Source organism: Lissotriton helveticus, chromosome 1_1 (assembly GCF_964261635.1).
Source record: "Lissotriton helveticus chromosome 1_1, aLisHel1.1, whole genome shotgun sequence".
NCBI classification, from domain to species: domain Eukaryota; kingdom Metazoa; phylum Chordata; class Amphibia; order Caudata; family Salamandridae; genus Lissotriton; species Lissotriton helveticus.
In genome coordinates, this window is record NC_136057.1 from 1376963422 (window position 1) to 1376983668 (window position 20247).

The 20247-nt window shown below is 40.6% G+C and overlaps 1 protein-coding gene across 1 annotated transcript in view; it reads right to left on the reverse strand.

Moving 5' to 3' along the window:
* TMPRSS6 (transmembrane serine protease 6) overlaps positions 1-20247 on the reverse strand; it is a 257626-nt gene that overhangs the window by 35985 nt on the left and 201394 nt on the right. Inside the window, exon 16 of the mRNA XM_078650238.1 lies at positions 17464-17735. Within this exon, the coding sequence (XP_078506364.1) occupies positions 17464-17735 (272 nt within the window). The remainder of the gene's footprint in view (positions 1-17463; positions 17736-20247) is intronic.

Below are 20247 nucleotides of genomic sequence, written 5' to 3' on the forward strand. Positions count from 1 at the left end.
GCTAGTACAACTATTGACAATTCCGCTATCCCTCTTCAAATCAGGAATCTAGGGGGACTTCAATCACTCCTTGATTTGGCTCATGAGGACAGTTCGCAGGGTGTTCCAACGGTCAGCCAAATAACCACTGTCAATAAATCTGCTTCCAGTCCTTTCCGTGTGAAATCAACATTTTTACCTCTTATGCCTAAGGACGCGGTGGATGTCTTTAGCGATAGAGTCATCACGGAATTAAAAGAGCTGAACAGGGCTACTTTGGGGAAAAAGAAGCAAATGGACTACAATAACTTTCAATACCATCAGTTGATCAGGAAAATACAGAGTAATCCAAATGTTATTGTTAAAAACGCTGATAAAGGTGGCAATACCGTTTTGTGGTCTACAGTTGACTATTTAAAGGAGGCAGAGAGACAACTCTCAGACTGTTCTTGCTATACTAAAACCACTAAATTTGCCATGTGCAAGAGCAATGAGACCACACACAAATCCATCCATCAGTGGCAAAGAAAAGGTTTTCTGTCTAAAGAAGAAGCTAAATTTCTTAGTGTTGAACATCCCATCACTCCAGTTTTTTACCTTCTCCCCAAAATTCACAAACTAATTACCCCTGTTCCTGGTCGTCCTATAATTTCTGCACAAGGAAGTATAAATGAAAATTTGTTGAAGTATGTTGATTTCTTTCTCCAACCCCACATGACCTCACTACCATCTTTTCTCAAGGACACTACTGACTTTTTAGTTAAAGTTAAAAATGTGGAATGGTGTTCTGATTATTGTTTTGTGGTAATGGACATTGAGTCACTTTATACTAGTATTCATCACCGTCAAGGATTAGAGGCGACCAAACACTTTCTGGATCACCGTGATGCTGTCCTGAGGGATCATAATACAATGCTCCTCCAAATGATTGAAATATCTCTGAATAACAACTTTTTTCAATTTCAAAACGATATATACCATCAACAACGAGGTGTTGCAATGGGCTCGTGCTTCTCCCCCAGCTATTCATGTTTACATGTTGGCTGGTGGGAGGAGCATGAGCTGTGTGGCACCCATCGCCAGTGGGGACCCTATTTGGCCCATTACTGGCGTTATATTGATGATATCTGTATCATTTGGAAAGGGTCTCAGGAACAAGCCTTTGATTTTGTGCGTGAAATTAATAACAACGACCGTAATTTAAAATTTACGGCTTCAATCACTACTGACTCAGCTGAGTTTTTAGATGTGCACTTATACATTGAGCAAGGCAAACTTCACACTAAATTACACAGAAAGTCCACGGCGGGCAACTCTATTTTACATGCTCGGAGTTCGCACACCATTCACACCACAAATAGTGTACCTTACGGTGAATTTATTCGCATTAGGCGTATATGTAGTGACACAACTACCTCTAACCAATGTCTGGCAGAATATTTTTCTAGGTTCCTTCAACGTGGTTATAAACCCGAACTTCTTAATCAGGCACTCTCGAAAGCTAAATCTAGATCGAGAGATGAGTTGGTAGAACCGAAAATTACCACAGCTACTGACCCTAACACCATTGGCCCTATCCGCCTTATTACTACCTTTTGTGTTCCGGAGAGTAAAATAAGGCGTATTATTAATTCTGAGTGGCCAATTGTCCTCACTGATAATATTCTGGGTCCTATTTTGCCAAGGCAACCGGCAATTACTTTCAGGAGGGCACCCTCTATGAGGGATTCACTCGATAGATCTATGCCTGAAATAGTATCCAAATCTACTTGGTTATCTAAGACCGGGTTCTTCAAATGCACTTCGTGCTGTGCGTGCACTTTTGCTAAGAATGGCACTCATTACCAATCTGCTTTTAGCGACAAACAGATAGCGATCAAAGAGTATTTAACATGCCGCTCTGAGTTTGTCGTGTATAAATTGAAATGTACTTGTAATCTCAAGTACATAGGCAGTACTAAGTTGCCAGTGAATAAACGAATTCTACAACACGTGCGAGCTATTATCAATTTGGATAGTAACTATCCAGTAGCTCGTCACTTTAAAGCTGTGCACTACAATAAACTTAAGGATTTGGAATATACGGTCCTGGGCTCGGTCCCCAATCCCGGACGGGGGGGGGAGATCGTGAAAAACTCCGTAGACAGAGAGAAACTCAATTTATTCTGTTATTAGACACCAGAGTTCCCAATGGGCTAAATGTCAATGAGGAATTACACAGTTTTTTATAAAACAATGTAGCTGTATTGAGATAATGATAAATTTTCATTTGGAGTCATGTATTTGATAAGTCAGTCCATTGTTTATCCTTTATTTCGATCTAACTGTATATGGAGTAATGTTGCATTCACATGAGATCTTTATATCTTGTATTATAGGTTGCTAAACATTGAGCCTCAGCTTTGCTGTTCACGTGCTAATTGTTATTTAATTTTTTTTGATTCTGCACTTTATATTTATGCACTGTATACGACTTGATTATATTTAATTGTACTGTTGATAATCTTTTTGAGATATGAAATTAAACCTTGTATCACTTCCCACCTCCACCCCCCTGAAGGCCCTGTTCTATGACACTGGGAGGAGACACATTCAGGACATTGCCAGGCTTCGTCCTTTGCTTTTCTGGGCCCGGCTCAAGAGGACGGAGGAGCTCTGTATGTATGCTGCGGTGTTTGATGAATTAGTGGCGGCAGACAAGGGAGGCAGGATAAAATGGCTGGCTGACCTGAAGCACCTTTTGGGCCTCATCGGCCTAGACGAGGCATGGGCGACCCATATTCCCCCTTCTAAGTTGGACTTGAAGCGGGCATATTGGGATTGGGTGTCAAAACGCGAGCTATCATGCCAACAGGCAGGGAAACTCACGGAGGGATTCTTTGAATTTAAAAGCATTCGCAGACTAGAGACCTATCTCAACTTTATACAGGTCCCTAGGGACAGGACCCTGTATATGAAGCTGAGATTTGGCACCCTACAGGTTAATTCAGTGATATCCTCATGGAAGGGGTCGCACTCAGTCCCTGCACCCTGTCCTAGCTGTGGCCATTCCGATGAGTCCATTGCCCACTTTCTCTTGGCGTGCCCTGCCTATACAAATGCCAGAGAAAAGTGGCTTAAGCCAGTTTGCAAAGCGCTAGGCCTCATGAGCCAAGTAGCTGCCCTACGCATCATGAAAACAGATACCTCCTCATCGACACTGATCTGCAGACTAGCAAAATACCTGGGGTGGGCCTGGTTACTCAGACTAAAGGCGGCAGGCAAGAGTTTGGCAGGCCCCCAAATGGAGGTTTTGGGATGAATGACTGACCTGATCTAATAGCACAATGACCGACCTGATCTAATAGCACAATGCAGGGGGCAATAAGTGAGTGTCGCCCCCTGATCATATGAAATGGTGATTAATACTCGTGAATGAAATTATTTTAAACTGTATATTTTATACTGATTTTATTGGATTTAATGGATTAACCTTTTGATATGTGCACTGTGCTCCTTTTTTAACTGTGGTTATATACTGTATTCTTTCAATGCTTTTATGATAATTTTTTATCGAATAAAGCTTATCATCATCATCGAAATTCTATAATGGGCTGGGCGGTTGTCAGATTATCATCTTAATTATTTTATTACTATGAACTCACTGTTATACAGCTTATGCAGTATGGATATTTTAGAAAATTCTTGCACTTGCACTTTATTCTCAGATTGACTCTATATTTCTGCTGCTATTTGAAAAGATTATTTTCTTATGTGAATATTCGTTGTGATGGGGCACTTGCCATAATCTTTCTTACTGATGTATACGTATGAGTTCAGTAATTTCGCATGAAACAAAAAATAATTTTTTTATGTGATATTGTTTATACTTCCTGCTTTCATACAACCGCCTAATGTCATTATGTGTCACTGTGCATTATAGTTGTTAACCACTTCGACGCTAATGACAAAGCCAGCTCGTCATGGGCGTTACCTGCCCTGCGCTCATGACGAGCTGGCTTTGTCACAAACAAGCCATTTGCTTCTCTTTCAGCGCACAGCAGGTAAACGCGGTAGCGCTGAAGCAGTTAAACTTTTGCCCTTCAGACCTGTTTCTTTGGCTGTTTGGGCTTTTAATTTGCTTTAAAAATTGCACACCTGCGTGAGGCGCGCCATGTGATCAAGCTCTGTCCGCGGAGCGAAACGCGTTATGGAGGACATCTGTCCTATGATTTTGCAATAAAGCTTTCACTTCTGCTTACACAACTTTGTGTGTTGATGGCCTGTTATTGAAGTCACTTACTCTCTTTTGGGGAAGAGGCCTACACCTGCTTGGCTCTGCTTCGATAGCGGTCAGGATTTCGCTTTGGATATATATATATATATATATATATATATATATATATATATATATATATATATATATATATATATATATATACATATATATATATATATATATATATATATATATATATATATATATATATGTATATATATATATATATATATATATGTATATATATATTCACTGAAAAAACCATAGGTTATAGACCATATATAGTTAGGAATTAGCATTTACAAAACCTTGAAAATTCACTGAAAAAACCATAGGTTATAGACCATATATAGTTAGGAATTAGCATTTACAAAACCTTATTTTACTCACACAAAACCATTGAAATTCCATATATAGTTAGTTGCACTAACTATATATCGCGCACCCGCAATCCACTGCTGATGATGTCACATATTACATCATTCATGACATGGTCAGTGACATCACTGATGACATCACTGATGACATCTCAAATGACATCACTGATGACATCACTGACGACATCTCAAATGACATCACTGATAACATCTCAAATGACATCACTGATGACATCACTGATGACATCTCAAATGACATCACTGATGACATCACTGATGACATCATCCAGTCACTGTGTGTTTCTGTAAAGTTAAAATGTGTCTTACATATTGAAGAATGAGTGGAAGTATAAGTGTCTGGACAAAGGATTTAGTAGGTGCATGACTGAATGTATGAGTGAGTGATTAAATGTGTCTCACTGAGTGCATGGGTTAGTGACTAAACTGTCTTAATTTGTGCATCATTATGTCTGTTGTTCTGTAAACTGCTGCATGTGTTGATCAGTAGCTATATGGGTTACTGATTGATTGTCCAAGTATTTGTATGGGAGACTGAGTGTGTGTGTGGCTGGCTGGCTGGGAGGTGTGTGACTCTGTGCAGATCAATGTGTACTTGTATCAATGATTCTATAAGAAGGTAAGTATGTGTTAGTATATGTTTGAAAATGTAAGGTGCTCTATGTTTAACTGTATAGACAAGAAAATGGAAGTGTCATTGATTCTTTAACAGGACTGACTACGTGTGTGACTAACTCCATGGATGAGTGGCAGACTGTGAGTGTCTGTATAGGTGTATGAGTGCATATGATAGTGTTGTAAAGATGAGTGATTGTATGTATGAATGATTGTATGGGTGAATGAGTGAATGTGTGTGTAGACATAGGAATCAGTGAATGCGTATGTAGTAACTAGTATTGGTGTGTCAATGGTTTCAAAAATTATACTCTGTATTTAACACTGGGTGAAACAGAGGTTATATTAAAACGTGAGGAGATGCATTGTATTGTCACATGAATGATATCATCAGTGATGTGGTCATTGATGTCAAATCAGATGTCATCAGTGATGTCATCAGTGATGTCATTTGAGATGTCATCAGTGATGTCATCAGTGATGTCACTGACCATGTCATGAATGATGTAATATGTGACATCATCAGCAGTGGATTGCGGGTGCGCGATATATAGTTAGTGCAACTAACTATATATGGAATTTCAATGGTTTTGTGTGAGTAAAAAAAGGTTTTGTAAATGCTAATTCCTAACTATATATGGTCTATAACCTATGGTTTTTTCAGTGAATTTTCAAGGTTTTGTAAATGCTAATTCCTAACTATATATGGTCTATAACCTATGGTTTTTTCAGTGAATTTCATTGGTTTTTTAACAGCTAATATCTGTAGCTGTAAAATGTATTCTTCTTTAAATCCCAAAATATATTTTATATGTTTATGAATAATTTTTTTTTAATATATTTTCTTTTCTTCGTTCCCGCTTCGCGAATCGGGAAGCTTCCCGTTAGCTGACCTTGATGCCGCGAAATAGACCGCGAGCCGGTAAACGTTTCTTTACCGCAACTGCCGCGTTAGAAAACAACATCGTGACGCCTCCCGTCCGCATGACGTTTCACGTTGTCGCGTGATACGTCATATGACGTGCTACGTTAGCGAACTGGTACGCGAAGCGAGTCGCAAAGCGCAGGTTTCTGGAAGCAAACCGGGAGGCCCTGCAAAGCGCTTAACGTAAACACAGCAGGTCATGTGACTTGGTAATAACACTTTTCATTGGTTCATTTCACTTTTGGTTTCCTAATGATGTAAGACTAGGTCATATAATCTAAAATGAACACTTTTCATTGGTTGAGAACTCTTGTTTTTCCCAAATGATGAAAATCCCTCCTTCTTTCCTCACTCTGACTTTCATCATTGTGAGAGAAAGACCCTTTGTGATCACTGAGCAATGGCTTCTTTAGTAGCTTCAGCTGGTGCTTCCCCACCACCTCCACCACATCCAAGGAAGAGTGGACCACCTGCTCAAGTTATAATTCAACAAGAAGAGGAAGAAGAGGAACAGAACGACGAGCACGAAGAGAGGCAGTTTTTGCCTGAGGAGCCCAGGACGTCTCACCGGAAAGAAAACTTCATTTGGCAATTTTTTAAAATTCCCAAAGGTCAGAAAAAAGTAAATGCAAGATACGTAACTTGCCTTATATGTCAAGATAGACTGTCCAGAGGAACCGAGAAAAAATACAGTTTCGGAAACTACACAATGCATCGCCATATGACTAGGTGGCATCCTAACAACTACAGTGCTGCACAGTTTCGGAACGACCTAGATAATCTCCCTATTATGGCCAGAAGATCTGTTGTACCGGAAGTAACGGGACCAGAGGGCAGGGAGATGGTGCCAAATATACAAATGAGATTTGGTGAAGTAAAACACACCTGCGTATATTGCGATGGATTCATTTGCTATGGAGAAAGAAGCATCACTCTGATCAACAGAGCTATTGACTATCATATGCAAGTTTGTACGAAACGCCCAAAATAATAAATACTTTTTTTTTTGTTTTGTTGCTCCTGTTGAGCCCTTTACAATGAATCGTTTTCATTGCCCCCTCCAAGAAAAACCCAAAAAAATATAAAACTGTTCAGAAAAATTCAAAAAAAGTAAAAAAATGTTCCGAAAAATAATAAAAAAAATATAAAACAACAAAAACAATAAAAAAAAAAGTTCTTTTCAGAACTACCTCCCCGTTATTAAAAAATTGGTACAATATTTGGAACTGTGCCAACCTCTATTTCTCTTAGTTCGCTTCCCAGTTCGCTCGCCGGTACGCGAACCGGAAGCGAACCAAAAACAGTAAGTATAAGGGAAGGAAACAGACACTTATGTTAAAAGAAAGACAGCTATAGGGGAGTAAACTAGAGATACTATTACCCGTAATCCACTGCTGATGATGTCACATATTACATCATTCATGACATGCTCAGTGACATCATCAGCAGAGGATTGCGGCTTTTTTGGCAACGTGCCTTATCCACGGTTTAATAACGCTGCCTTTTGCTTTATATAAGTTTTCAAATTGTATGAAATATATACCAATAGGTCGTTATAAACCTTTAGGTAGTGCTTTTCTTCATGAGGTCTGGTCGCTTCCATACACATACAGATGTTTCAAAGATGATCAAGAAGTTTATCTGAATGGAGAGGAATGCACTGAGACGCCAGATCATTCACTAATGTGTAGGCACATACAGTTACACGGTTCATGCAACAAACACCGACCAAATATGGCTTGCGTGTTGCAAGGCACGCCAGTTCCTGCTATCATCCCCACGTTCAAGTTGTTGGAAAATGGTAGTTATTTGATGCTCAATAATGAAGATTGTTCTGGGTTAATTAAAAGTATTCCTTTTATCGTAACAGTAAGTGAACGGGTTATTTGCTGCAGAAATGTTCTATTTCCTCCCACACATGAACATAGGGAGTTTTCAATCTCGCCACAAATACCAACCTTGGGAGCAGATTTCAACGGCATGGCAAGAATAAGAGCTCTTTTGTCTCAGAGAGAGGTGGCCTTGAGTTCGGCCCGTGAAACTTTCGTGCTTCACATAGCGAACACCCGTACAGAGGTGCAGACCCTTTTCAATTCAGATTTGCCTTTCCATTTCAGCAAGATGGTTCGGACTATCTTTAACGCATCCTCCACAAAGGCCCTGGCGCACTTTTTTAAAGTTGTTACCAGTGGTCTCGTGACTTCATTTGAGAAAATCTTTGGAGTCATCCCTGCTTTCTTTCATTCTATTTTTTCCACTCTGCTTCGTGGATTGCCATTTTTACTTGCATTACCAGCGGACGCTCTTGTGCTTTTTTACATTTTTAAATATGGATGTCCCTCCTATGCAACCTCCCGCCCTGCAGCTGCTGACACTGTTCCGCAATCGCATGCTAGAATATTATGGCACAATGCCGTTGGCGATATTAAGCACGGCATATGGATTATCTTTTCGATTCTCCTACTTCACCTGTGTCCAGCCTGTATTTCACTGCCTGACCTGTGATTTCGATTGGGCCATTGATTTGTGTCTCTGCGGACCGGTTTCTCCTGACGTCGACTTTAATCAGCTGATGACTCCTATCATTACTCACGAGTTGGTTTGTCCTGGCGAAAGGATTATGGCTGTGGCATTGATGCCTGGACTAATTGGTCCCTGGAATTTACTGGCGGCAACACAGTCTTTCTTGGAACAGAGCTTTCTTGAAAACCCACCGAGCTGTCCTCTGATGGTGATAGAGGATCCGGTGCTGGGAGAGCACGTATGTTCTTTTCCGCTTTTAAATTGGATGGCTGAACTCTTTTCGGATGAAGACGGTGACTTCCTATTGGAGGCTGTTGCAGCTTATTTTGCATACACAGTTATGTCATAGACCTTTTTCATGTTTGATATGCTGAGTACTAGCATTTCATTGACAATTCATTGACTTATTTGTCAAGTTTTTATTATTTAGCTTGCCTATTGGCTTAAGACTCGATAAAGTACTTGGCTGTTTTATTTTTCTTTAGCATTAAATTTTCCTAGTTTTTAATATTTTACCTTGCGGACCGTCCACATATAAAGTTGCAATCTGCTCTCATGAGATGGCACTTCTATTATCTTATTCAGTTTGTTTCCGGATCATGGGGAGGTGTCATCTAGGTCCTGGATATCTTTACACCGTGTTAAGTTAGCATGGGCTCATTACCGGTTTAAACGCCATTTTTCCTTTTTTGCAACTTCTGCACACGACACTTAGTTGTTGCTTTAGCTTTCAACCTAATAGTTCATCGTGATTTACATGAGAATAATATGTTATTGCTCTACTATCTGCTTTACTTGTTAAACTATATCTGTACAGCGAGTGCTGAAGTTTCAAGAACAACACGATACAGAATTGTTATGAGGTCTGATCTCCACGACTTCATACTCATAACATAAGTGCAGCTTCTGCCAATTCTGGGCATGAGGCGGGTTTTATATTGCTTTGCCGAACACACATACACAACACTTGATGCGGTTCACATGAAGAGAGAGCTGGTGTATGCTGATGTGATTCCTTCAAATCTAAGACACTAAAGTATGGGCACGCCCTAAACCAACACAAAGAGACCTTCTTAGCAAATAATATAATATGTGTATTAGGTAGGGTGAGATATAAGCAGCCGCGGGCCGTGGAGGGAGTTACGGTGGGGCAGGGAGGCGGGGAGGGGGAGGGGTAAGGGTGGAGCCCTCTCCACCCTGCCCCTCCCCCTCCCCGCCTCCCTGCCCCACCGTAACTCCCTCCACGGCCCGTGGCTGCTTATAAGTGTTGATAACTCTTATTCATTTACAGCATGTTAACATACTGTCACCATTCGCTTTTTATGTACTAGTAACTATGCTGGTAATTTTGCTACTGATAATATGTGTACTTCTATTATCTAAGATACTACGCCTGAGAAGACGGCATTAGTAAATAAACATTTCAAATACACATGTGTTCTTCTTAACTCCATGTTCTGGTTTCTAAGAAATATATAACGACCGACTGTTCATGAGTTCCACGTATCCTGAGGTACTATAAGTTCATATTCTGGATTGTCTAAACATTGAGAGTTTGTTATATCCAATGTGACACTGTACCTAGCTTGCTAAGGGGTTTTTGAGTACTAAGGTGAGTTTTGGGGCACCCTAATTCGCCGAGGTTCCAATCCTCTGTCCACAGTTCTGTGTGAGAACAGAAACCCTGCGACAGGGGCACCCCCGACCCTTCCTGGAGCTTCATCACACTTGCGATACAACTCCAGCAATGCGCCACCTTTACGGCACAGTTACATCACGCATCTGTGCTGTTTTTGCCCCATGATGCGCCGCATTGTAAATGCAGCACACCATAGGTGACGGAACAGCGGCACAGAATGACTAACACATCCCTGGTGATGCGCCAGTCATCATAAATCTATCCCTATGCTTCTTATCTTGTTCGAGATGAACCGCCATATGTATCATCAAAGTTTTTTGCATTTCCTAAATAGCGAACTTTAAGGAATAAATAGCGATTCTTTACCATTCCTAGTTTGCGATGAGCTATTTGCTAATTACAAATTACCCATTCATTTCCTTCATTTCCATAGGGCGGTTGGACTCACTTTTAGCTCGAACGGCTGAATGGATTTCCACGAAACTTGGCAAAATTGTAGGGACTGGTAGCCCGATGTGCCTTTGCTATGTCTCAAGATATATGCTCCAGTGGTTTTTACGAAAATTAACTTTGAAAAATATATATTGGGCTACATTGGCCTATATATATGTTGGAGCCCAAATGTAGCCCAATGTAGCCCAATGAAGCCCAATGAAGCCCAATGTAGCCCAATGTAGCCCAAAGATGGCCGCCAGAGACAAAAAAAACAAATGTAGCCCAAATATCAGCCAGATGTAGCCCAACTATAGCCCAGTGACAGAATGACCAATCAGCTTCGAAAACCTCCGTTACGCGAAGCGGAGCGCTGTTACAGAAATATATCTTTTTTTGAACGTTAATTTCTCAAAATCCACTGGAGCACATATATTGAGACCTAGCAAAGGCACATCGGGCTACCAGTCCCTAATATTTTATCAAGTTTCGTGCAAATCCATTCAGCCGTTCGATTATTATTATTATTTTTTTTTTTTGCCCCGCGGGGCCCTTTTAAAACCTCCACATCAAACCTAGGGGGTCAGCGAGGATCTACTATTCCCCCTTATGGTCATTTGCCCCTTCGCTTTGGCCTCCTCTTGTCTCTCGATCCTACCGAGAGACAAGATGGCGGCCGCTACGGACTGTTTGGAATGTTGACAGACGCCGGAGAACCAATCAGCTTCGCTTCACAAAGCTCCGTTGCGCGAAAAGTACGCGTCCTGGAGCGCTGCCCGGTCCGCTGTTACAGATATATATCTTTTTTTAAACGTTAATTTCTCAAAACCCACTGTAGCACATATATTGAGACCTACAAAAGGCACATCGGGCTACCAGTCCCTACAATTTTGCCAAGTTTCGTGCAAATCCATTCAGCCGTTCGGGCTAAAAGTGAGGCCAACCGCCCTATGGAAAACTCAATGTTAAAAACACGTTTTGGGACCCCCCTTTTTTCTTGGCCCCCCCTTGACGAACCCCCCCCAAATTTTCAAGGGCTGCTCAGAAACAAAATGTGCCATTTTCCTGAAAATTTCAGCCAATTCTGTCCACAAACTCCAAAGTTATTAGACATAGAATTTTCAAAAATCCCATAGAGAAAAAATCCTAACTATATATGCCTACTGGCGACCGCCAGTAGGTAATATGTATATGTATATATATATATATATATATATATATATATATATATATATATATATATATATATATATATATATATATATATATATATATATATATTCCCTTTCAGGGTTATATATAAAATTAACACCCCTCAAAGTACAACCCTGACTTGTCTAATATAGCTTTTACCGGCCATTAAAGGCCCACTCCAGCATTAAAGGCAAGGGCCTTTAACAAGCGAGCAGGCATTTAAGGGCCTTTATAACCCAGCTACAATGGGCTATAATGCTATTGGAACATTTACCCCCATGAAGGCAGAATGTTCTAATTAAAAAACACAAAGGCCTCTCGGAGCGCGTGGGGGTTAAAATCCCCCTTGGGTTCCGAAGACTTTGTTTTCACAGCTCTTGCTGTGAATGTTTTATAGCTAACAGCACACAAAGGGCCACAGCTGTTAGCTGTTGAACATTCAGAGCAAAAGATGTGAAATTGGGCTGAAGTCAGTCCCTGGTTCTCCCCGGCAAGACTGAACTGATTTTTGTAGTTCAGCAAAGCCAGGGAGACCCAGGAGCTGAGCAGCAGTCACCCCTCCCTCCTTCTGAAGCCCTGGTGACACTGAGCTTCATGAGGAGGGAAGGGTGAAGGCTGTGTTTGTCCTCCGGAATGAAAAACAAAGTCACTACCAAATAAACTGTTGACTGAATTGTTGTTTAGATGATAATTAAATTAATTTAATTGAGTGATTATCAATATCCACTAACACCGCTCAGGATGAACCTAGGGATTAGCCCTATAGTAGATGTAGCCTCTTCTAGACCCCTCCTATACTGGCGACACCTATGGAGTACACCCGAATTAGCTGAATACAAAGAGGAGCTAAAGGATGTTATGAGCCTTCAAGGTACAGGGAACTCCCTTGGCTAGCGTATATCAGGAACACTTGCCAGGCCTTAGGGAGTGTACACATGTGGACAACTGCAGAAGAGATCTGTCCTACGATCTCTTGAATGGTACTACTTGACTCCCATAGAGAATTTAAATTGGCTCTACTATGGCGGGGGACTAAGCCTGGTTGTTTAACTTCTAGGTTTCTGGAAATTAAGCAGCAATATAGGCTAGAATTGGCTTTAGATTACATTCTACTGCTTCTAGAAAAAATTAACTTTTTCTTCAATTTAGACATGGGGCGCTCCCGCTTCGAGCATTTACTAATAAATGGCAGGGCGCCCACACACTAGATTGCCCAGGGTGTGACCGAGCTGAGGAAACCAAAATGCATGTCCTCTTCTTTTGCCCTGCCTATGGCAAGGCAAGGTCTCGGTGGTTGCTACAATTGTGCAGAAATGTGGGGATTAGATACTACACAGAGGTGTTCAGGATCTTTAAGTATGAAACTGACACACTTATTGTGTTTTCCATCTCCCGGTTCCTATACTCTATGTGGTGCACCCGTAGAGCTATTCTAAAGAAAACCCTCTTAGGAAACTCTTAGTTCCACAGCAACCTTTACTTACGCTATGCTATGCACCAGCCGGAATAACGCGGTTTGCACACATGTACTGTATGATTCCCCTCACTGTAATTAACCCTCTCCCTAGGTGTTTTAATTATATAATTTTAGTTGTTTTAATTCGGGCTTTTTAACATTCGTTATAAATATCTATTAGATAAAGTCAACGTTTTTAGCAACTGATAGGAGTTTTATCTATTAATGAACTAGTCATTTGCTATAATATGTGCCATTCTACCTCCTCTCATACCCAATGTAGAGTATATAAACTTTGTTGTAGATCATACTATATCTAGCCATAGAACTATGAGCAGATATGAGGGAGTTGATTCAAGAATGCACTAAAAACTTGTACATTCGAAGTGTTTTAATTTTAAAACACATAAATAATGTATATAGCTTTTATGATGATATATTGTATTGTTTTTTGTCAAAATGTATTGTACTGTTTTTTACAAGTTTTTATGGCCTGTATGGTCGAAATAAAGCTTTCTTTGACCGACTGACTGACTGACTGACTGACTGACAGAATTTAATTCTGAGTCCTGTAACTTTTTTGGGACTGGAGGGAGGCCCTCCCCCAAGTCTTGAGAAGCACATAGACACCAACCATATTTATCTTTAAACTAATTAAGTAGTATGGTGAGTTATGGTGTTGGGGCCCCAACCCTCTAACTCAATCAATTCCAGTTTACGCCAAGATTGCGCTATGATTTTTTGCAATTGTTTAGACCAGAATATTTTTGTAGTTCATCCCTGCCCTCAAAATCGTTTGGTATTTTAGTGGACTTTCTCTTGCCTCATATTCTCTTTTTTCCATAATCCGGCACAGGTCCATGCCCCTTTCCCATTGGATTTGATGGGAGTGCTTCTTCTGCTCTCCGTTTTTGTGCAATATCGCTTTTTGCTCTTATCAGTGATAGTCCCATAACTGGTGTTGATATCTATTTGTGTTGTGATCTTCTAGTATGTTTAGTAAAGCAATTCTGGGTGTGAGCGTGCTCGGTGTCTATGATTTCAGATAGCGTTCAATCAATTCCTTTACAGAATTTCTGTTTGATAGTGCACTATCACACACTTTATATAAATGTACACTCTTCTGATTTGCATCTCAGGAAGTTGGGGGATGAATCTTCCTTTTAATGTCAAAGTTTGTATCTAGTATATTATATACAGTATAGGTAAATTAACTCTACAAGCCTATATCTTGCTGATATGCCACTTATGGTGGGTCCATTAACGTAGTGGTCCAATTGGAATCTTTGAGTGTACGTATATCTATTTTCTTACAGTTCTGGAAACGGGTCAGAGGAGTGTAATTAGAAGGATCTTATATAGCTTAGTGATCATTTTTCTGGAAATTGTTTTAGTGCTAACCTGGCCTTCAGTGGGGTGAATTATGGTACTGGTCTTGGCATATTTATATAAAGTTGTAGCAAGTGTGGCAGTTATAGGTAGCATAAAAATATGACTGGGACACAATCCAAATCCTGCATGCATATCTGAAACTGATTTTAAGTTTTTGGCACCTGCTACATCTTTCAGTGTGGCTATTCCCTGCATGTCTTTTTCCTCAAATCCGACTAATATAGCGACCTGTGGCAGTGTCTACCCCACCCACAGCAAGGTCACTGTTGTTAATGTCTGTCTTTGATACCATTGTTTGCAGTATTTTTTGCCAGTATCACTTTGTTTGACAGGAAGGTCCCGCAGGATGTGTGCCTTTATATACAAAAATGTAAGGTAAATTTATTTCCTAACACCCACAACTCACTGCTGTAAGGCTGGGTCAGAACAGTGCTGAATGGCCATACGTTAATCAAGATTAAGTGAGAGGCTTGAGAATAATTTGGCAAATGGACTAACTCAAGCCGCCGTCAAATGTTGACTTACAGCATTTGGTTAGTGGCACCCTGGAGCTCATACTGTTACACGTAAGATCTATAAGTATGGATATATGTATATATTTTTTGATTAGTTTGTACAGATAGTTCTGCACTACGTATAGTGGCTAGAGTTTGGCACCATTTTAATGTGTGAGTCTACCTATCACGAGACATCCAATGCTTAAAATACCTTTTCACTTTTTCAAGTACAGGGTCAGTGTATCCTGTCCATGGATAGGATTCAGATCTTGCTATCTCTGTATCCCGAGGTAATGAAAGCCCTTCCTAGTCACTGATAATCTGAATGTCTTCCTCCACTCCATTACTTCTATTGGTCGCTGGACAGGTAAAATACAGGATTTGGTCCAGTTCACTTTAAGTTCTGGCCATTTTCCAAAAGCTGTTAGTATTTTTTTCAGGCATGGGCCTTGTAAGGATGGTTTGCTGATGTATACTAGTAAGCCATCCGTGTATAACAATATTCTATCTTTCTGCTCTGAGCCCCATTAAAAGCCTGAGATCTCCTTTAACCCTCTTATGCATTCCACCAACAGCTCCATAGCCAGTGCGTAGAGCAGTGGCAATATGGGTATCAATGCCATACAGCTTTAGGTTATTCTAAATATCAGTAAGTCCTGTAATGCACCGACAAAAAGATTTGTTAAATACATGACTGCATTCAATTCTAGATAAGGTCAAGAATTTTAAATAGTCCTGGGATTCGACCATTCCAAAGGAGAATTTCATTGTCTGTGAAAATTGTTCATTTGCTCTTGAAGACTGTAAAATCTTACAACCTAGATCCTTCTACATATGCACAAATATGAACACCACATAGAAATACTGCAATCACTCTACTACCTCACAGTAGCCAAACAAGTTGAATTTATAACTTTCTATGTAATATGTGCAGAGCCTTTCATGAGCTCTGAGTTTGTTTGTTGGTTCACAAATTCTCTAAATACCAATCACTTTGTCAACTGTGAACAGAAACTCAATTTCTGTTGAACGTGTATAATTTCAGGAAAGCCAGATCTGGTGGGAGAGTTTTTTTTCCGTCTGGATGGCAGTGCTTGTGAGCGTCTGCACATATACCTTTCAATTCAACAAGCATTCAACCAAAAGATCAGTAAATCCCTTGCTGTTGAGAAACTACAAAAAGGCTGTATCTTCTTAGATACTTGATCCTTCTTTAGCTGCTCCCTTCAGCATCAGGAGACCTCATCAATGATATACATGCATCAAGCTGATATACCCACTGTCAAAATAAAGGTAGCTGGCAACAGTAGAACTTTCCAGGATATTATAGGATAATGATGTGTATAATTCCTTACAGAAGAAGAGAAAAAATGTTAGCGGGGTAGCAACAGCTGATCAACCTTGTCTTTGGTGAGTTAACAAATTGGTGGGCAGCTCCAACTCGATTCAGAAGACTGCCTGTCCCATTTCGCCAAGTTAAACCTCACTCTTATCCTAACCCAACAACATAAGCTTAACTGCAACCTGACTCATACCTAATCCTACCCCCCACTTATTTACGCATATACGGTCCACGATGAATCCTTAGCCAAACTCAACCTTTAATCCTTGACCCTGAATGTCTTTTTGATCCTACATGCCAACAAGGTGCCTAGGCAGATAATACAAGATGATTCATTATTTCACTCTCACTAATAGAGTGAAGTGCTGGTTCAGCTAGACAAGATCTGAAACAGTAAGGCACAAAAGTGTGAGCGACGGAATTGATTTAAAAAAAAAAAATGTTGCAAATTCGGCACAGTCCAACGCAGTAGCTGGCAATCTCCGGGCTTTCAATCAGCCAGTCATATTTCCTTAGAGTAGCAAAAATGCCTCTCTCAGCCATTAAGTGTCGCTACCAGAACTGTATTTGACTATTTTTTTCCCAGGGTATATGATTGTCATCGGAACAGCACTTCCTGGACTGTCCAGCAGGTGTCACTGTAAAAGTGGTACTTAATTTTCCCTTCCGATATGATGTGTTACTTATGTAGCACTCCTAGCCTGACCACTCAATCTCTGTAAAAGTTTCACATTTGCATCCTTACCCCAGGACTGTTACATCAACAGCACTCCCAGACATGGCCAATGGATGCCACTCTGAGACAATGGTACTCACCGTCCTCTTTATTGGCTCCCCAGCCGGTCACCCAGCATTTAGCACCTGCTGAGAAGAAATGTGTGCTCGGGGGCAGACATATGGGCCTTATAAAGGTTTTGCCAGACACAGGATGATCCAGTTGAAGCAGGGCCATGTCAAAGTCGTGGGAATCCTCGTCGTAGAATGGGTGGGTCACTATGCGTACCACCTTGAAAGAGATTTCATTCCTGCTGCTCGGGTTCAGACGGTACTTTCCCAGGTAGACAGTCCAGATAGTGGGTGAGGCCAGGCTGAGATGAGAAAGAAAGAAGGTATAGTAGGATGACTCAGATCTGAAGAGAGAAAGAAGGAAAATCCTTCCCACTACTACCACCAGACTTAGCTCTACCTATCTCTCTCTCTGCCTACCAATAGTAATTTGAACGGCTAGGGGATCATTGTGCATTCAACAACTCAATAATTCAAAAGTCATAATCCTTTGCATTGCACTATATTATCTACATTTTCGGACGTCATCTCCTCTGCTAAACAATGTCCTCCATAAAAATTACAAGTTTGAAGTGATACTAAAACTGTAATTGTTATCACTGTAATCCGCAATGATTGAAGTCATGCCATTTTGACAAATTACTGGAATTAAAGAATCAGTGTCAGAAACATTTTTCAAGGGTAAATCCCCTACTTTTAAGCCACAGATGCTTCCAATTGTGATGTTAGTACATATTTTATACTGTATTTTTACAGGTAATTTCCTTTTACTAAGGACAGAGACTCAATCCTGCAGAAAAGGTTTAATGTAGAGTGCTGCCTGGACCATGTTCTGCAATACGCCCAGGCTTTATTGTATACAATTCTACCAGACACCCTTAAGACCAAATCATAACAAATTCAAAGCAACACACAAGTTAAACCAAGCACCTGCGTATCAGTGACCTTATGTTTCATTTACAAATATCTTTAATGCAAGTTCCACTTGATGAGCAAGTTCAATCCTAAAAATTATCTATCATCTTTCTATTTTATAGTAATAGATCAGACCCTCCTCCAAAATTATCCCAGATTAGTCTGTAATCAATCTCCATATCCATATCTATTCGGCCCGCCTCAGTTTCCTGTCTCGATTAACCATCATTGGAAACATTTTCTGCATACATCACATCCCCTCCTAGTAGCCCCGCAAAGGAAAATGCTACTTACTAGTATGCATCTGTTCTTGGCATGTAGGGCTGCTGACATTCATATCTTAGCATAGATCACCGCCTAGTGTTGGGTCCGGATGTTTGCACCTTGTTGTCTTGGAAGAATCTTTGAAGTATCACGAGATAGGTGACTCCTCTCCTGGACTACAGTGTGCATGGGCATCTTCTCCATCTTCAGATTGTTTTTCGCCATTGTGGCAAAGATGGAGTATAGAACAGTAAGAGATGACCATGTAAATGTATGTTAAGAAGGTAACCCTGCAGCTGTGACAGGCACCGGGGAGGAGGGTGGGTGATATGAATGTCAGCAGCCCTACATGCCAAGAACAGATGCATACTGGTAAGTAGCATTTTCCGGTCGAGGCATGTGGGCTGCTGAATTCATATCTTAGCATAGATTGTATAGCAGTTTCTCCTCTAGCGGTGGTTACCTGTACCAGCTGCAGTGGTTTGAAAAAGAGTTTTAAGGACAGCCTGGCCTACAGCAGTTTGTTGCTTAGCTTGCACGTCAACACAGTAGTGTTTAGTGAAAGTGTGTATGGTAGACAATGTAGCTGCCCTACATATGTCTTCTAAGGGAATATTTCCTAGGAAAGCCATGGATGCCCCCATTTTGCGCGTTGAGTGTGCTCTTGGGGGAACTGTTAAAGTGCGCTTTGCTTTTTATAGCATATTTGAATGCATTTAACGATCCATCTGGCTATTCCTGTCTTGTAAATGGGACTACCCTTATGTTGTGGTGAAAAGGCAACAAATAGTTGTTTTGTCTTTCTGAATGATTTTGTTCTGTCAACATAATATAGCAGAGCTCTCTTAACGTCTAGTGTGTGTAGAGCTCTTTCAGCTACTGACTACGGATTTGGAAAGAAAACTGGTAATTCTATGGACTGATTGATGTGAAAAGTGGAGATGACTTTTGGCATAAATTTAGGGTTTGTACGGAGTACTACCTATTGTGGTGTATTTGCATGAAAGGTTCCTGAATGGTTAGTGCCTGTAGTTCACTTACTCGGCTAAGGGAGGTAATGGCAATTAAAAAAGCCACCTTCCATGTTAAGAATTGTAGTTCACATGAATGAAGTGGTTCGAAGGGAGGTCCCATGAGTCTGGTAAGTACTATGTTTAGGTTCCAGAATAGAAAAGGTGGATGCTTCGGAGGGATAATTCTTTTAAGTCCTTCCATAAAAGCTTTGATAGGTGGTATTCTAAACAGGGAGACATGTAGTCTGTTTTGAAGATATGCTGCTATAGCAGCAAGGTGTAGCCTTATTGATGAGTATGCTAGGTTACATCTTTGAAGATGTAGCAGGTAACAAATTAAGTTTTGGATGGAGGCATCCAATGGATTGATTTGATTATTATTACGATAGACTACAAATATTTTCCATTTAGCTGCGTAGCATGCTCTGGTAGTGGGACGTCTTGCTTCCTTGATAATGTTCATGCAGTCGGGAGGCAAGTTAAGATATCCGAACTCTAAGACCTCAGGAGCCAGATCGCTAGGTTCATCTGATTGGGATCTGGGTGCCTGATTTCTCCATGGTTCTGTGTTAGCAATTGTGGCGAAAGGCGCAGCCTTTGGTGGGGGACTACAGAGAGTTTC